Source organism: Schistocerca americana, chromosome 5, assembly GCF_021461395.2.
Source record: "Schistocerca americana isolate TAMUIC-IGC-003095 chromosome 5, iqSchAmer2.1, whole genome shotgun sequence".
NCBI classification, from domain to species: domain Eukaryota; kingdom Metazoa; phylum Arthropoda; class Insecta; order Orthoptera; family Acrididae; genus Schistocerca; species Schistocerca americana.
The window spans coordinates 588,261,456-588,279,965 of NC_060123.1; the positions used below are offsets into that span (position 1 = coordinate 588,261,456).

An 18,510-nucleotide genomic window follows, 5' to 3' on the forward strand; every position below is an offset into this window, starting at 1 on the left:
CTGTTGTTCAGGTACTATTGCACCAGGAATCGTCGGTAATCCGAGTCAGTGTACTGTTCGACAAGACTGCCCAAAGAGCCACTCCCACTCGATTCAGTTTGAACCAGCGGATATTAAATTACACCCACTGGTGTTCTAGCTCTCAAACAGGTGGCACTATTAATCAGCAAGACACATTAACTCTGCTTAGTTTGTACCGGGTGATCAAAAAGTCAATATAAATTTGAAAACTGAATAAATCACGGAATAATGTAGATAGAGGGGTACAAATTGACACACATGCTTGGAATGACATGGGTTTTTATTAGAACAAAAAAAAATACAAACGTTCAAAAAATGTCCGACAGATGGCGCTTCATCTGATCGGAATAGCAATAATTAGCATAACAAAGTAAGACAAAGCAAAGATGATGTTCTTTACAGGAAATGCTCAATATTTCCACCATCATTCCTCAACAATAGCTTTAGTCGAGGAATAATGTTGTGAACAGCACTGTAAAGCATGTACGGAGTTATGGTGAGGCATTGGCGTCGGATAGAGATGTCGGTCGATCACGATACACTTGCGACTTCAGGTAACCACAAAGCCAATAATCGCACGGACTGAGGTCTGGCGACCTGGGAGGGGAAGCATGACGAAATTGGCGGCTGAGCACACGATCATCAGCAAACGAAGCGCGCAAGAGATCTTTCACGCGTCTAGCAATATGGGGTGTTTTTTTTTTTTGTTCTAATAAAACCCCATGTCATTCCAAGCATGTGTGTCAATTTTTATCTCTCTATCTACATTATTCCGTGACTTCTTAAGTTTTCAAATTTATACTGACTTTTTGATCACCCGATACATTGCACATACTTAATTGATAACGTTCTTCTGTTTGGAAAGAGAACAAAATTTGATTTTTCACTGTGGTGAGTAGTTTTAAGTTTCTTAGAAATCGTTTTATTTGTTATGATAACGTGTAGCTGTCACCCAACGATATAGATAGTGTCACGTGACTGTTCACTGCCCGGTCTTCTTGTGACTGTACATGCTCGTGACCATCGCTGCCAGCTAACAAATACAGTTACTAGATTCTGCCAAGTCTTTCTGTAATACAGCATAAGGAAAATCCAGCTTCTCGTAGCCCTATTACATGACCTCGTTCAAGCTCAGTGACGTGTTTATAATGCCTTAACGGCTTTCTTTACTAAAATTAACTCACCACGTTCACTCTCAAAGATAACTAACGCGCCCGACCATTAGAGCATGTATCTAAAACAAACGTGATTTGCATCCTAATAGCAGTGGTAATAGCGCCACTCTTACGCGACTGCTGCGAAATTTGAATAGAGATCATCTTTCAGATGTAGAAATTTATGTCGCCCGATTTTTTTTTTTCCATCAGTGTACGTATAAGGCAAAAACACTCAATAAAGTATGATTAATAAAATGTAAAATATAGATGCAACGTGTCACTTAGCCTACTGGATAAAATTTGTAATATAGTTCATTAGAGGGCAGACAGCGTGATCGCAGGAAAACGATTTTTATTTACTCATTTATGGCATCAGTAGCCTCTAAAATAACAGTTATAGATTAGCCATATAATTACAGCTACCGTGAACGGAAGCAACGAGAATGATCAGTGTTTCGTATTCTTTTATTTTTAATCAGCATAATAGATTTATATTCGTACTTGTTTACTTTCAATGAATTCTACTGTTTTGTTTCTTTTTAATAAAAAGAAATACAAAGCTTGTGCTTATTCAGTCTGTTCCCTCCTGATGGAAGCATTTAGCTCATACATATCATCTTTCTCGTGTCCCTATTTCGACATTTGAGTGCTTCGGCAATTTTCGATCAATCATAAGCGCTATGGATTTTTTGGATCCCCCAAGCATTTGTGATATCCATATTCTTCTATCACGAACATCACATTGTATCTAGATCAATCCATCGCTCACGCAACTCACCTTAAAAACAAAAGTAATTCACACGAGCTGCGCGTGGTAGCTGAGCGGTCTCAGGCGCCTTGTCACGGTTCGCGCGGCTGCCCCCGTCGGAGGTTGAAGTCCTTCCTCGGGCATGGGTGTGTGTGTTGTCCTTAGTGTAAATTAATTTAAATTAGATTAAGTAGTGTGTAAGCTTAGGGACCGATGGCCTCAGCTGTTTGGTCTTATAAGACCTTACCACAAATTTTCCAATTTCACGCGAAACAGTAGACGAATGCGTTTTAGCCAAAGGAAACCGTTTTATTGTGTTTTAATCCTCCTATTTTAACATTTTATTGGCAATAAATTACATGTCTGTACTTTTTAACATGATTTGGCTAAAGAACAGGAACATGGCAGCTGACAGCCCCCGCTCCTTCTCCCTCCCCCCCCCCCCCCCCCCCCCACCTCCCCGCTGCTCTTAAAGGTTGGGATGTGAATGAAATTATCATTATTTACGACAGCAATATTTACGACAGGAAGCACACGAAGTTTATCAGAAAACGCTGTGTTCTAATATTGTGGTAGGAAGCTACCGACATTCGACTGTTGTCGCGAAATTCTGCGGAACAAGCTAAAAAGTAATTAGCAATTAGAGCGTTGATTTCATAACTATTAGTTCACGATTTTTGCTTCTGAAGGATCAAAATAATACATAATGCTGTTTTCCTTCTCGATTGAAAAAACGGCGTTATTCGCAACTGTGCAGCTTATTTAACTTGTGACGAAGTTTTGAGAGAACATATTACACACTCATACATACCTGCGACTACTTTGTCGAGATAGGGCATACTGCTTATAGAATCATAGGTGACTTGTCCCTCGTGCTGCTTGAGGACTGAATCAATCTCGTCCTGCAGACGCGCTTGGATGTCTGGGTGGTGAGCCAGCTCGTGGAGGGCGAAGCTCATGGCGGTAGACGAGGTCTCGAAACCCGCGGCGAAAAACACGAACGCCTGGGCTGCGACTTCGTCGATCGATAACTCTGAAAGAGATCGGCAATTTTTACATTTATCTCCCTATTTATAAAGTTTGCAGAACCAAAGTATGAACGTACGAGGGTAATACCAAAAGTAAGGTCTCCTATTTTTTATAAGTACATAGTCCTGTTTATTTCTACAATGGTTTACATCAGTTTACAGCATAAACACTTAGCTATTTTTCGCCATAATCACCATTTCTATCGATGCATTTTTGTAGACGCTATGGCAGTTTTTGTATTACCGAGTCATACCAGCTCGCCGCCATGCTGTTCAGCAAGCTATGAACTTCTTCTTTCGCCTCGTTGTCGGAGCTGAATCGCTTTCCAGCCAAATGTTCTTTTAACTTAGAGAAGAGGTGATAATCACTGGGTGCCAAGTCAGGCCTATAGAGTGGGTGGGTGATTATGTTCCACTGAAACTGTTGCAGGAGAGCAACGGTTTGCCGAGCGATGTGTGGGCGAGCGTTGTCATGGAGAATGTGTACGTTCTTGCTCAACATTCCTCTTCTCCGGTTCTGAAATGGCCGTTTGAGTTTTTTCAGAGTCTCACAGTACCTGTCAGCGTTAATTGTGGTCCCAGTGGGCATAAAGTCGACCAACAATACCCCTTTCCGATCCCAAAAAACGGCTGTCATGACTTTACCGGCAGACCGTGTTTGTTTGAATGTCCGCGGCTTTGGCGAAGAAGGATGTTGCCACTGGCGTGATTGTTGCTTGGTCTCAGGTGTAAAGTGGTATGCCCAGGTTTCGTCACCCGTGACAACTGAGTCCAGAAAGTTGTCCTGTTCGGCTGCAAGGCAGTGAAGAAATGCGCGGGAAGCATCAACTCGTTGCCGCACGCGGTCCTCAGTCAGCGTGCGTGGCACCCATCTTGCGGACACCATCCGGTAGTTCAATGTTGCCGTTAAAATTCTGTGAGCGGTGCTTCGTGAAACCTCAGGAGCCAACGTGCAGAGATCATCCAGGGTGATCTGCCGTACTTCACGCATGCTTTGCTCAACCTTCAATACCGTCTCATCAGAAATTGACGGTCTCCCGCTCCTTTGTTCGTCGTGAATTTCGGTCCGACCAACTGAAAACTTTCTACACCACTCACGAACATTTTTCACACCCATGCACGACTCACCATACACTTCTGTCAATTGGCGATGGATTTCAATCGGCGAAGTGACCTTTGCGTTCAAAAAACGAATGTTGTTGTTGTTGTGGTCTTCAGACCTGAGACTGGTTTGATGCAGCTCTCCATGCTACTCTATCATTTGCAAGCTTCTTCATCTCCCAGTACCTACTGCAACCTACATCCTTCTGAATCTGCTTAGTGTATTCATCTCTTGGTCTCCCTCTACGATTTTTACCCTCCACGCTGCTCTCCAATACTAAATTTGTGATCCCTTGATGCCTCAAAACATGTCCTACCAACCGATCCCTTCTTCTAGTCAAGTTGTGCCACAAACTTCTCTTCTCCCCAATCCTATTCAGTACCTCCTCATTAGTTACGTGATCTACCCACCTTATCTTCAGCATTCTTCTGTAGCACCACATTTCGAAAGCTTCTATTCTCTTCTTGTCCAAACTAGTTATCGTCCATGTTTCACTTCCATACATGGCTACACTCCATACAAATACTTTCAGAAACGACTTCCTGACACTTAAATCTATACTCGATGTTAACAAATTTCTCTTCTTCAGAAACGATTTCCTTGCCATTGCCAGTCTACATTTTATATCCTCTCTACTTCGACCATCATCAGTTATTTTACTCCCTAAATGGCAAAACTCCTTTACTACTTTAAGTGTCTCATTTCCTAATCTAATTCCCTCAGCATCACCCGATTTAATTTGACTACATTCCATTATCCTCGTTTTGCTTTTGTTGTTGTTCATCTTATATCCTCCTTTCAAGACACTGTCCATTCCGTTCAACTGCTCTTCCAAGTCCTTTGCTGTCTCTGATAGAATTACAATGTCATCGGCAAACCTCAAACTTTTTACTTCTTCTCCATGAATTTTAATACCTACTCCGAATTTTTCTTTTGTTTCCTTTACTGCTTGCTCAATATACAGATTGAATAACATCAGGGAGAGGCTACAACCCTGTCTCACTCCTTTCCCAACCACTGCTTCCCTTTCATGCACCTCGACTCTTATAACTGCCATCTGGTTTCTGTACAAATTCTAAATAGCCTTTCGCTCCCTGTATTTTACTCCTGCCACCTTCAGAATTTGAAAGAGAGTATTCCAGTTAACATTGTCAAAAGCTTTCTCTAAGTCTACAAATGCTAGAAACGTAGGTTTGCCTTTTCTTAATCTTTCTTCTAAGATAAGTCGTAGGGTCAGTATTGCCTCACGTGTCCCAACATTTCTACGGAATCCAAACTGATCTTCCCCGAGGTCCGCTTCTACCAGTTTTTCCATTCGTCTGTAAAGAATTCGCGTTAGTATTTTGCAACTGTGACTTATTAAACTGATAGTTCGGTAATTTTCACATCTGTCAACACCTGCTTTCTTTGGGATTGGAATTATTATATTCTTCTTGAAGTCTGAGGGTATTTCGCCTGTCTCATACATCTTGCTCACCAGATGGTAGAGTTTTGTCATGACTGGCTCTCCCAAGGCCATCAGTAGTTCTAATGGAATGTTGTCTACTCCCGGGGCCTTGTTTCGACTTAGGTCTTTCAGTGCTCTGTCAAACTCTTCACGCAGTATTTTATCTCCCATTTCGTCTTCATCTACATCCTCTTCCATTTCCATAATGTTGTCCTCAAGTACATCGCCCTTGTATAAACCCTCTATATACTCCTTCCACCTTTCTGCCTTCCCTTCTTTGCTTAGAACTGGGTTGCCATCTGGGCTCTTGATATTCATACAAGTGGTTCTCTTCTCTCCAAAGGTCTCTTTAATTTTCCTGTAGGCAGTATCTATCTTACCCCTAGTGAGACAGGCCTCTACAGCCTTACATTTGTCCTCTAGACATCCCTGCTTAGCCATTTTGCACTCCCTGTCGATCTCATTTTTGAGACTTTTGTATTCCTTTTTGCCTGCTTCATTTACTGCATTTTTATATTTTCTCCTTTCATCAATTAAATTCAATATTTCTTCTGTTACCCAAGGATTTCTATTAGCCCTCGTCTTTGTACCTACTTGATCGTCTGCTACCTTCACTACTTCATCCCTCAGAGCTACCCATTCTTCTTCTACTGTATTTCTTTCCCCCATTCCTGTCAATTGTTCCCTTATGCTCTCCCTGAAACTCTCTACAACCTCTGGTTCTTTCAGTTTATCCAGGTCCCACCTCCTTAAATTCCCACCTTTTTGCAGTTTCAATCTGCAGTTCATAACCAATAGATTGTGGTCAGAATCCACATCTGCCCCTGGAAATGTCTAACAATTTAAAACCTGGTTCCTAAATCTCTGTCTTACCATTATATAATCTATCTGATACCTTCTAGTATCTCCAGGATTCTTCCAGGTATACAGCCTTCTTTTATGATTCTTGAACCAAGTGTTAGCTATGATTAAGTTATGCTCTGTGCAAAATTCTACAAGGCGGCTTCCTCTTTCATTTCTTCCCCCCAATCCATATTCACCTACTATGTCTCCTTCTCTCCCTTTTCCTACTGACGAATTCCAGTCACCCATGACTATTAAATTTTCGTCTCCCTTCACTACCTGAATAATTTCTTTTATCTCGTCATACATTTCATCAATTTCTTCATCATCTGCAGAGCTAGTTGGCATATAAACTTGTACTACTGTAGTAGGCATGGGCTTTATCTTGGCCACAACAATGCGTTCACTATGCTGTTTGTAGTAGCTGACCCGCACTCCTATTTTTTTATTCATTATTAAACCTACTCCTGCATTACCCCTATTTGATTTTGTATTTATAACCCTGTATTCACCTGACCAGAAGTCTTGTTCCTCCTGCCACCGAACTTCACTAATTCCCACTATATCTAACTTTAACCTATCCATTTCCATTTTTAGATTTTCTAATCTACCTGCCCGATTAAGGGATCTGACATTCCACGCTCCGATCCATGGAACGCCAGTTTTCTTTCTCCTGATAACGATAACTGAGCGTAATTCGCACTTGGCGGTAACATCCAATGGGAGCTTCATTCTCAACGGCTGCCAAGCCAAGACTGAGCGCCTCAGCGCAGCGTGCGCATGTTTACACACAGCGTGTGAAGCACTCTTCATAACAATGTGACCAATTGCCACAAAAACAGAGTTCTGTACTTATAAAAAAATAGGAGACCTTACTTTGGGATTACCTTCGTAGTATTCTTGGTCTGTTCGTAGAAGCTGTTCAGGCCGGAAAGTAAATACTGTTTCTTACGTTTTATAGTTCCATGTCCAGTATATCTACATTTAATTTTCTCCACTTTAATCGTAATCGAACTAGAATCCGCAAGACTTGACGTTTGGGCACATAATCCAGGAATCTAAATCATCATACCTGTTAATGGTTGACTGAGCTACCTCATGTCCACATGGTTTACTTAACGGCTGTGCTATGCGTCGATTCCCTAATTATGTGCCTGAAGAAGAAGCCTTGTGGCTTTGAAATTGACTGCAATTAAAGCGGAAAGCAACAGATGGAGTTGTCAGGACGCAGAAATAAAAATGGGAATATGTACTATCTTTTCCCGCTGTGAAAAGAAGTGGAGTGCATTCTATCATAGAAGATCGACGAATGCAAGAATTGTTATCTAATAATGACTTATGCTTTTTAAAAAAAGGGCTAGATCGCTGTACAAGAATCACAACTTTACGCTGTTGATTAATTTTCTTCTGTATTTGTTCCTTAGCTGTCAGTGCTTTTTGCCTACTGGGTTTCGGATCAACTGCTGCCGCAGTTCGCTTCTACGACTCCGTAGAGGAATCCGTCATTGGCTGTTTGTCGTCACACGCGGTAAACTGTGACGTCAGAACTATACAAACACTAGTCGTGTACTGTAATACATTTCTCAACAACTGCGGAACTTAACAGAGGAAAGCTGTGAAAGCTGTCTATTTGCTATAACAGTGAACACCGCTGTTACAAGTATTCGTGTTTTCTGGTGTTACTTTCTTTTCCGGGTAATATTCGAACACTTGAATGTTCACACACACACACACACACACACACACACACACACACACACACACATACACAAAAGATGATGTACCTCATATTCAGATATTATTGACCTCATAAAGTTGTAAGAAAGAAATAAGATAAGGGCCTGATACCTTGTCGACATATTCGTTACAGGTCGAACACAGCTAACCTGGACTCGGGTGGGGAAGGATAAAAAAGTTAACAACAGTTGCCTCTGCCATATTGGCTCTCAAAGACGTAACATATTTCTCTAACAATAAACTGAAAAAATTTATGTATTATTTCTCAAGGCAACATCGCTTCTTCTCAACACATGCCAATCGTACTGGGATGAGTGAGATGTAGCTAGAACGTTTTTTTTTTTTACCGGCTTCTGACATTGGAAATCGATTTAGCGCTAAAACGTATTATTTGTGAGAAATTATGTAATGGAAGAGATTTATAGCTACCATAGGCTTCATGCCTATATTTTACGAAGCTAACGTATTAATCACGAATAAGAGACTCCTTTTCTCATATTACCTTATGACAAATACCTTTTTTTTTAAAGTAATTATTAATTGGATAATTTGTATACAGCGTTGTCATAGATAATAACCGTGACACTGCGGTAGTCCATTATCTCTGCCCGTCGTATAAGTTATTCTAACCGAATATACTTTTCGAAACGACAAACACATTTAGTCATTGTCGCCTAGATTGTGATTTAGCTGTTGTTACTATGGCATGTTGTGCTTACAAAAAGTGCTAAGTGAAATTAAAATCTCAAAAACAGTTAGAGGTTATTGTGGCCTTGATAATATGCATGGTAAGGAGCGAACACCATACTCTAACTCATACATTCGCATTTGTTTACTTTTTGTATTTTATGTTCTTATTTCCCATTAAACTTCTTTTAAAGAACGAGTAAATAGTAAATCTTACGGTCGATAGAAATTATAAGAACTGATGACAGTCAAATACTTCCATGAGCAGTAAATTAAATTTCTTTGCTTCTTTTATTTTGTGTTTGTTTTTGCTCATGAATTATTAACCTTGTCAACAACAGGGCTGTGTAAATGTTACTGTCATTAACAATAAATGACAAACTTACGATGCCAAGGAAAAGAACAGCAGAAGCTGTCAGAGGCGTCGCTTCAAAAGGGTGGGTGCAGCTCAAACACCTGCTCGGAGAGAAAGGCGGCATTCCTGCAACTACCCTTATCCCAACAAGTACACGTGTTCCAAATACTGTCCTTATTTAAAAGTGCAAAAGTTTCGCACAGGTCGCTGGTTTACGATGGACACGCAGTTTGCACATTGACGATGAATGTCCCATGTACGATTGCGAGTTCTGTTTCATTTACGGTGAGGGATGTAACGTATCTCGGTGACATAATGCCAAGCTAAGTGTCACATTCCTATTTCCACAATTACCAAGTATGTTGTACACTAATCTCGTAATGTGGCGGGGAGCTCCTGGTAGCAAAATTTCATCTTGTTAGAGAAACACTCAGTATCAGACTGGCTTAGCCACACGAAAAAGATTTGTTAGTGCAACGATCGTATTGCCTGTGTATCCGAAGTGTTAATATATGAAACAGACCTTTGTGACAGATAACATTTGTATAACTGGTCTCCCTGCTCGCTGATATGACTGTACTTGAGAGGAGTTATCATTAAGTTTTAATTATCACCTCGAAAACATAAAATTACATAATTACTTTTCTTTTTGTTTTCTTACAGGTAGATGTCTGCAGTCATGGGACACAATGAAATGTTCCGCCACGGCACCGAAGACTGCCGCTTGAGGAGCCGTAACAGATCGATGCAGCACATCGATGTAGTGGAATATCGTGCCGTAATGCGTTTTCTGCAGTTAGATGGGAAGACCGCCGCAACAATCCATGCTAGTTCGTGGTAGTGTGCGGAAGCAACGGTTCGTCATATGACGCGGTGATTGGATGGCACAGTCGCTTCCACTGTGGTCAAACAAGTCTGAATGACGACAAACGAAACGGTTGATCGTCTCTCTACCAAGAACCGTGAAATGCGAGACAAATATAGGCTCCCGTGTTCGAAGGCCGGCGTATCGCCGTAGTGTCGATAGTGGTAACAGTGAAAATTAGTCCCGGTTCAGTTTTCATCTTCATGTACGACATTTTGAACATGCAAAGAACGCTGTCGGTTCGGTTCCGTGACTGATCACACATAAAAAAAATTACACTGAACCGAAGTAGCAGCAGAAATATAGCTTTGCAGACATGAACTATGTTTTGTCGGACAGTTTGCTGTTTGATCACAAAGTTTCATTGTGGATGCACAAACGATGTCCTAGCTCCTACGGGAATCAGAAATCTGCGGGTAGGGAGTTAATGGACGAGGGTCATTGGTGTGTGACGAGCGGGAAACTGGGAATTTGGGTCTGACGGAAAGTGTGTCCGGATGGCCGAGCAGTTACGGCAACCGTTGGAGAAAAGCAGAGCGTCCAGGTTCGAGCTCCAGTGCGGCAGTAATTTCCAAGTCTCGCCGCTGCATTTGGCCTGCCCAGTAGCAGATGAACAACCTTTACTGTTTGCTAAAGCTGGACCACTAAACATACAATACAAAAAAATTGCAGTAGTCAATTATTGTATCACAGATGTTTGCGTTCACATCAGAAACATTTAGATTAAGGTCATAGAGATTATTGGTGATACATTTCACTCCGGGAGTATTCACCATGGGGTGGGGGGGGGGGGGGGGGCGAGGAGTACAGCGAAGATTTTGTCAGACTAGCAAGTTAACAATCCTCTTAAGAAGGTAACCTCTAATTGCCAATTGTAAGCTGAACTTGAATGAAACAAATAGTTAGATACAAAGCAAAGATTTTCAAAATCGCAGAAAACAGACTTTACCAAATTGAATAAAATAAATTCCAGTAAAAACAGAAAAGTGTGAACTGACAGAGCACTCGCCAGATGTAAAGGAGGCAACGTTAGTAGTGTGGAGACCCAGGGAACTGTGCTCTCTAAGTGTGCAGGATGCAAAAGCTCGCCTATCTCTTTCTCACCCCATTTCCTTTCCGTTCCTTCCACCCGATTTTTTCGCGTACGAAAATGTATCAGCTGTGTTAGGCCACCTAATCTGCATGGACTAGTGCTACGTGTATCGCTATAGCCTCAATACAAAGTAGTAAAGCAAGCAGTGGAAACATGGGGATTTACCACAGCAGTAACTCACTAACGTTGTGCTGACAGTGTTTTGGGATTCTCATGGTGTGCTGCTAACAGATTATGTTCAAAATAGGCAAACGACCACACGAGCGCAGTACCGAAATGTCCTGACTAGATAAGGGCACCCATACCCGGGGCCCCAACCCCGCCCTCTCCCTATCTCTCGGGGAAACGTGTAGTCACCTGTTTTACTTTCACTAAAATGATTTAAAAGACGGTAGTAGGTTTTTAACAGGTTCGTAACTAGAACTGTTTTATGGCTAATTAGAAGTCTTCACTCGTCTTCCAAATTACACTCCTGGAAATTGAAATAAGAACACCGTGAATTCATTGTCCCAGGAAGGGGAAACTTTATTGACACATTCCTGGGGTCAGATACATCACATGATCACACTGACAGAACCACAGGCACATAGACACAGGCAACAGAGCATGCACAATGTCGGCACTAGTACAGTGTATATCCACCTTTCGCAGCAATGCAGGCTGCTATTCTCCCATGGAGACGATCGTAGAGATGCTGGATGTAGTCCTGTGGAACGGCTTGCCATGCCATTTCCACCTGGCGCCTCAGTTGGACCAGCGTTCGTGCTGGACGTGCAGACCGCGTGAGACGACGCTTCATCCAGTCCCAAACATGCTCAATGGGGGACAGATCCGGAGATCTTGCTGGCCAGGGTAGTTGACTTACACCTTCTAGAGCACGTTGGGTGGCACGGGATACATGCGGACGTGCATTGTCCTGTTGGAACAGCAAGTTCCCTTGCCGGTCTAGGAATGGTAGAACGATGGGTTCGATGACGGTTTGGATGTACCGTGCACTATTCAGTGTCCCCTCGACGATCACCAGTGGTGTACGGCCAGTGTAGGAGATCGCTCCCCACACCATGATGCCGGGTGTTGGCCCTGTGTGCCTCGGTCGTATGCAGTCCTGATTGTGGCGCTCACCTGCACGGCGCCAAACACGCATACGACCATCATTGGCACCAAGGCAGAAGAGACTCTCATCGCTGAAGACGACACGTCTCCATTCGTCCCTCCATTCACGCCTGTCGCGACACCACTGGAGGCGGGCTGCACGATGTTGGGGCGTGAGCGGAAGACGGCCTAACGGTGTGCGGGACCGTAGCCCAGCTTCATGGAGACGGTTGCGAATGGTCCTCGCCGATACCCCAGGAGCAACAGTGTCCCTAATTTGCTGGGAAGTGGCGGTGCGGTCCCCTACGGCACTGCGTAGGATCCTACGGTCTTGGAGTGCATCCGTGCGTCGCTGCGGTCCGGTCCCAGGTCGACGGGCACGTGCACCTTCCGCCGACCACTGGCGACAACATCGATGTGCTGTGGAGACCTCACGCCCCACGTGTTGAGCAATTCGGCGGTACGTCCACCCGGCCTCCCGCATGCCCACTATACGCCCTCGCTCAAAGTCCGTCAACTGCACATACGGTTCACGTCCACGCTGTCGCGGCATGCTATCAGTGTTAAAGACTGCGATGGAGCTCCGTATGCCACGGCAAACTAGCTGACACTGACGGCGGCGGTGCACAAATGCTGCGCAGCTAGCGCCATTCGACGGCCAACACCGCGGTTCCTGGTGTGTCCGCTGTGCCGTGCGTGTGATCATTGCTTGTACAGCCCTCTCGCAGTGTCCGGAGCAAGTATGGTGGGTCTGACACACCGGTGTCAATGTGTTCTTTTTTCCATTTCCAGGAGTGTATATTGTTGTATTAAAATCCATGGAGAAGAAATAAAAACTTTGAGATTAGCCGATGACACTGTAATTCTGTCAGAGACAGCAAAGGACTTGGAAGAGCAGTTGAACGGAATGGACGGTGTCTTGAAAGGAGGATATAAGGTGAACACCAACAAAAGCAAAACGAGGATAATGGAATGTAGTCGAATTAAGTCGGGTGATGCTGAGGAAATTAGGTTAGGAAATGAGACACCTAAAGTAGTAAAGGAATTTTGCTATTTGGGGAGCAAAATAACTGATGATGTTCGAAGCAGAGAGGATATAAAACGTAGACTGGCGATGGCAAGGAAAGCGTTTCTGAAGAAGAGAAATTTGTTGACATCGAGTATAGATGTAAGTGTCAGGAAGGCGTTTCTGAAAGTATTTGTATGGAGCGTAGCCATGTATCGAAGTGAAACATGGACGATAAATAGTTTAGACAAGAAGAGAGTAGAAGCTTTCGAAATGTGGTGCTACAGAAGAATGCTGAAGATTAGATGGGTAGATCATATAACTAATGAGGAGGTACTGAATAGAATTGGGGAGAAGAGAAATTTGTGGCACAACTCGACTAGAAGAAGGGATCGGTTGGTAGGAAATGTTCTGAGGCATCAAGGGATCACCAATTTAGTATTGGAGGGCAGCGTGGAGCGTAAAAATCGTAGAGGGAGACCAAGAGAGGAATACACTAAGCAGATTCAGAAGGATGTAGGTTGCAGTAAGTACTGGGGGATGAAGAAGCTTGAACAGGATAGAGTAGCATGGAGAGTTGCATCAAACCAGTCTCAGGACTGAAGACCACAACAACAGCCCTGAAGTCCAGCCTTCCCCGACTCCCCCCCCCCCCCCTCCCCGTTGCCCTACAAACCACCTCATGGGCATTCATGTGACCAGGTTATGGGAGGTTACGAAGACGGAGCATTGCGGAAAGTTATCCAAGGGGCTGTTTTTTCTTGTAACGTCGCACCTCGTTCTGCATAGGAGACAGACACACATGATACCTTTTTGTGGTATGAAAATTTTTCGTTTATATATCTCTTAAGCGAAAGGCCTTGCCGCAGTGGTAACACCGCTTCTCCTCAGATCACCGCAGTTAAGCTTTGTCTGGCTGTGCTTGCAGTTCATGTCTACCGAGCGTTGTTGGCAAGCGGGCTGCAGTCAGCCCTTGTGAGGCAAATTGAGGAGTTGCTTGACTGAGAAATAGCGGCTCGCGTCACGAAAACTTACAATGACCAGGGGAACGGTGCGCGGACCACATGTCCCATCATATCCGCATCCAATGTCGCCTATCCCCTGAGGATGACACGGCGGTCGGTCGGTACGGATGGGCCTTTGGAGGCCTGTTCTGATGTAGTATTTTTGTCTTCTTTTCGCATGTGCTTTGCAATGAGTAGTTACGAAAGCAGAATCGAGAGACGCGCTGTATGAGAGTGAATGTAAACACTGGGCAAATTTCGCAGGTGAATGTGAAAGTAGAGCTCCTACGTCAACCAGATGCCCCTAGTTTTGTTTACATAGTGGTACGTAAAGCAAAGTGATGTTAAATAAACGAAGAACCTGAGGACGTTACTTACTCCAGGCATCTGCCTCTGTCTCCTTGTGTTCTCCGTCCTTGCGGCTGTCGACGCTTCCCTCGTTCTTGAGCTGGATCATCAGCTGCATGAAGTCGTTTCTCGTTATGTTGTTCTCCTCCCTGTACTTCACTGTCTCCCTCACCATCCCGCGGAAGTACTCCGAGATGACTGAAATATTACTTTGTATCCTGCGAGAAAAGGAACAAATTGTAATTAATGATTTGCTCGTTGTATTGAACAACAACTATAATCTCCCTTGCTATTGTGTCCATGAGATCAGCACACATCAGCACCAATGATCTCACATTGGTATCACTTTTGAGATGTGTGTGTGTGTGTGTGTGTGTGTGTGTGTGTGTGTGTGTGTGTGTCACGCCAGAAGGCACCTCTAAGCGGAGAGAGATATCAAAAATGGTTCAAATGGCTCTAAGCACTATGTGACTTAACATCTGAGGTCATCAGTGCCCTAGATTTAGAACTACTCAAAATGTTCAAAAGTGTGTGAAATCTTACGGGACTTAACTGCTAAGGTCATTAGTCCCTAAGCGTACACACTACTTAACCTAAATTATCCTAAGGCAAACACATGCATCCATGCCCGAGGGAGGACTCGAACGTCCGCCGGGACCAGCCGCACATTCCATGAGTGCAGCGCCTGAGACCGCTCGGCTAATCCCGCGCAGTTTAGAACTACTTAAGCCTAATTAACCTAAGGACATTACACACATCCATACCCGAGGCAGGATTCGAACCTGCGACCGCAGCAGCAGCGCGGTTCCGTATGTAAGCGTCTAGAACCGCTCGGCCACAGCGCCCGGCTGGGAGGGAGGAGGGGAGGGAGAGAGAGAGAGAGAGAGAGAGAGAGAGAGAGAGAGAGAGAGAGGGAGCGGGCGACGAAAGGGTAGCGTGGAGTTGATATTTGTTTCCGCGTGGCGGCAGAGAGTGGAGAAACGCCTTTCATGTTACCAAGACTTAAAAACTATTGCTGCAGGCAGCAATGAACGAAACTGCCTCGCCAGAGGGCAGTCACCTCGCTGTCTGAGGAGAGCAATTGCCGTCCACCACAAGAAAATGTCCCAAAAAATGCTACCTCTCATTGGTTGTAGGTGGTTGGTACAGTGGGAAGCGCAGGTTAGTTGAAATTACGGCAGCCTTGCAACGTGAGGGGCATTATAGTCGTATCACTACACCCTTTTAGTTTTAGCAATGTAAACGAAATGTACATACCACTCCAGAAATAATCTTCCACTTTCTTGCGAACCGCGCGCTATTTCGAAACGTCTTCGCAGATTATAGCTGTGTGTCACACCAGGGCTCGAACCCAGAAGCTTGAATGTTGCAGATATTGCTCTTTTTGAATGAGCTATTCAGACGTGACTCAGGACCCGCCCTCAGGGTTTCACTTCCGGCAGTGCTCTCCTACTTTCGAAACCTGAAAGACTCTCTCCTGCGCAGCTTGCTGGACCGGCACTCTTGGAGGTGACGTTCCAGGTTCGGGTGCCACTCAAGCATCTAGATTCAATCTGCCAGGAAGTTGTGAAGTCATATTGTCCAGAAACTCCGAACAAACACCGATAAAACCGGAGTGTGATGCTGGACGGCCGACGATTACAGGTGTTACAAATAGCCGAGCTATTGGCATACTAATACTTTTGGCAGGGTGATATGTGACGTGACAAGTGCTTCCAAGTGGCGGACGGAGGAGGGAGACGGTGTGGTGGCTTTAATAGGCTTGTAGAGAGGCGCCGTGCTCGACTGCCACAAAAAAAAAAAGGTTCAAATGTGTGTGAAATCTTATGGGACTTAACTGCTAAGATCATCAGTCCCTAAGCTTACACACTACTCAACCTGAATTATCCTAAGGACAAACACTCACACCCACGCCCGAGGGAGGACTCGAACCTCCGCCGGGACCAGCCGCACAGTCGACTGCCACACTTAGACGTGATTGCATGTTTCGCGCCGGCCGGAGTGGCCAAGCGGTTCTGGGCGCTACAATCTGGAACCGCGCGACCGCTGCGGTCGCAGGTTCGAATCCTGCTTCGGGCATGGATGTGTGTGATGTCCTTAGGTTAGTTAGGTTTAAGTAGTTCTAAGTTCTAGGGAACTGATGACCTCAGAAGTTAAGTCCCATAGCGCTCAGAGCCATTTGCACGTTTCGCTGTGTTGGCCACGAGGACGAAACTTATAGAGGGACTTTCGGTATCACGATCTTGATTCGTTGCCAACGCGCTTGGAATGGTGCAAGTGTATCGAGTCATCATCTCGTTTTCTTAGCGCGTGATTTAAAGTTTCCCACACTTTTGTTTCGTGATAAACAGAACTGGTTTCATTGCATTGTGATGTGACTATGACTTCTTCTGTGTATTGTTTTGTAAATATGTTGCTTGTTTTCTGCATGATTTGTGCTCGTGTCCATAGTACTGGGACAAGTAAATGATTCCTCAGTTGTGTTTGTTTCATATAAAACAGAATCTTCTTTCGTCAGTTGGTGTTCTGTGCACTTATTTACGATACAGGAGTTCCTGTGTAGCTCAGAAGTACAATGCAATGTTTCTTCGGACATGCATGCATGTCAAAAGGAGGAGGCACTGCGGTGACTACCGCCATTATGAAATACATGGAATGTATTTGCAGTTGCGAATGTGGGTAACCGTCAGATGTACATATAATGGAATGACGACAGTAAAAATTTGTGACGAACTGGGACTCGAACCCGGATTTCCCGCTTATATCGAAGGTGCGCCTTACCATTAGGCTATCCGAGCACGTTCCAAGTACAAACCCAAACTAACATATGTTATGAACCACTTGTCTACAACCTGCAGTCGTACATCCATTATGTATGTTCTCATACAGGCGAGACATTTTAATTGAAAGTCGCTTGCCTGGTGTCGGCAGATGAATACGACATTCCAGTGCCCGTGTTGTTCAGAACGGTGCAATGTTCCATCGCACATGCGAGCCGATTTTACTTTATTAGATAGTAATCATTAAAGTCGTTATTTGGCATAACAGTACTGGGAGAAGCTTATGGGTCACTCCCACTGTAGGCAACCCCAGAATGAGTGACAGGACGTTACAGCACAGTCAGCACTCACATGTCGTGCACATACGCTGTTGAAATTGGAATATGTTGCACCGTCAACATCTTGGTCGAATGCTGCCAAACTGAGACTCCAGTACTTCCATGCCTGCAGGATAAGTTGATTAAAATGTCATCCTTATGGGGCCATATTTCAGTACTTTCCGCACAGAAGAAAACAGTTCCTAGGGATTAAGATTGGTGGAGTACATGATGGTCGTTAAGTGGGTCCAGTGTTGCTAGAACGTTACTGAGGGACATCGAAACATAGCATACCCACAAGACCAGCATGTAATGTAAGTGCCAATGTTGAGTAATATTAGAGGATATAATACACAATACTGATGGTGTTTACAATACAAATGGATGTTTCATATTCGTAATTTATTCTTAATCCCTATTTTGTCTTTTACTGTTACATTGGGTATCTTTCAATTTTGATTATTTCTCTGTAATTTTTCTTTCCATTGTACTCATGATTCAGTATATCGACAAATTAATAATACCAATCAATAATAAGCACTTGTAAAGCAATATATTGTTAACATCACTTAATTTCCCTAAAAACAGATCTATCTGTAACAGTCATGTTTACTAAAAGGCTTAACACACTAATTAATATTAAAATTCTCGTGCAAGCCCTTAGTAAGTAACAAAACGGTTAAATGAAGAGAAGCGAAAAGCAAGTATATGAGGTTTTACAAGACTTCACTCGACTTGCAGGATGTTTTGAAAGGCGACAGGCGAATTTACGCTATCGCCCTCACAACAATCACTTTAACTAGTAAATCTTCTACCTGACTACCTGCCCCATGCGTCTTCTAAAGTGATTTTGTCCTTTAACTTTGTAGGTTGTTCATAG

At 43.8% G+C, this 18,510-nt stretch overlaps 1 protein-coding gene across 2 annotated transcripts in view; it reads right to left on the reverse strand.

The window, feature by feature from the left end:
* The window catches only part of LOC124615868 (cytochrome P450 6k1-like), a 62,994-nt gene that overhangs the window by 17,447 nt on the left and 27,037 nt on the right, over positions 1-18,510 (reverse strand). For both annotated transcript variants that reach the window (XM_047144029.1, XM_047144028.1), the window contains exons 5-6: positions 14,564-14,751; positions 2,738-2,959 (exon numbers count right to left, since the gene is read on the reverse strand). In XM_047144029.1, coding sequence (XP_046999985.1) covers positions 2,738-2,959; positions 14,564-14,751 — 410 coding nt within the window. The remainder of the gene's footprint in view (positions 1-2,737; positions 2,960-14,563; positions 14,752-18,510) is intronic.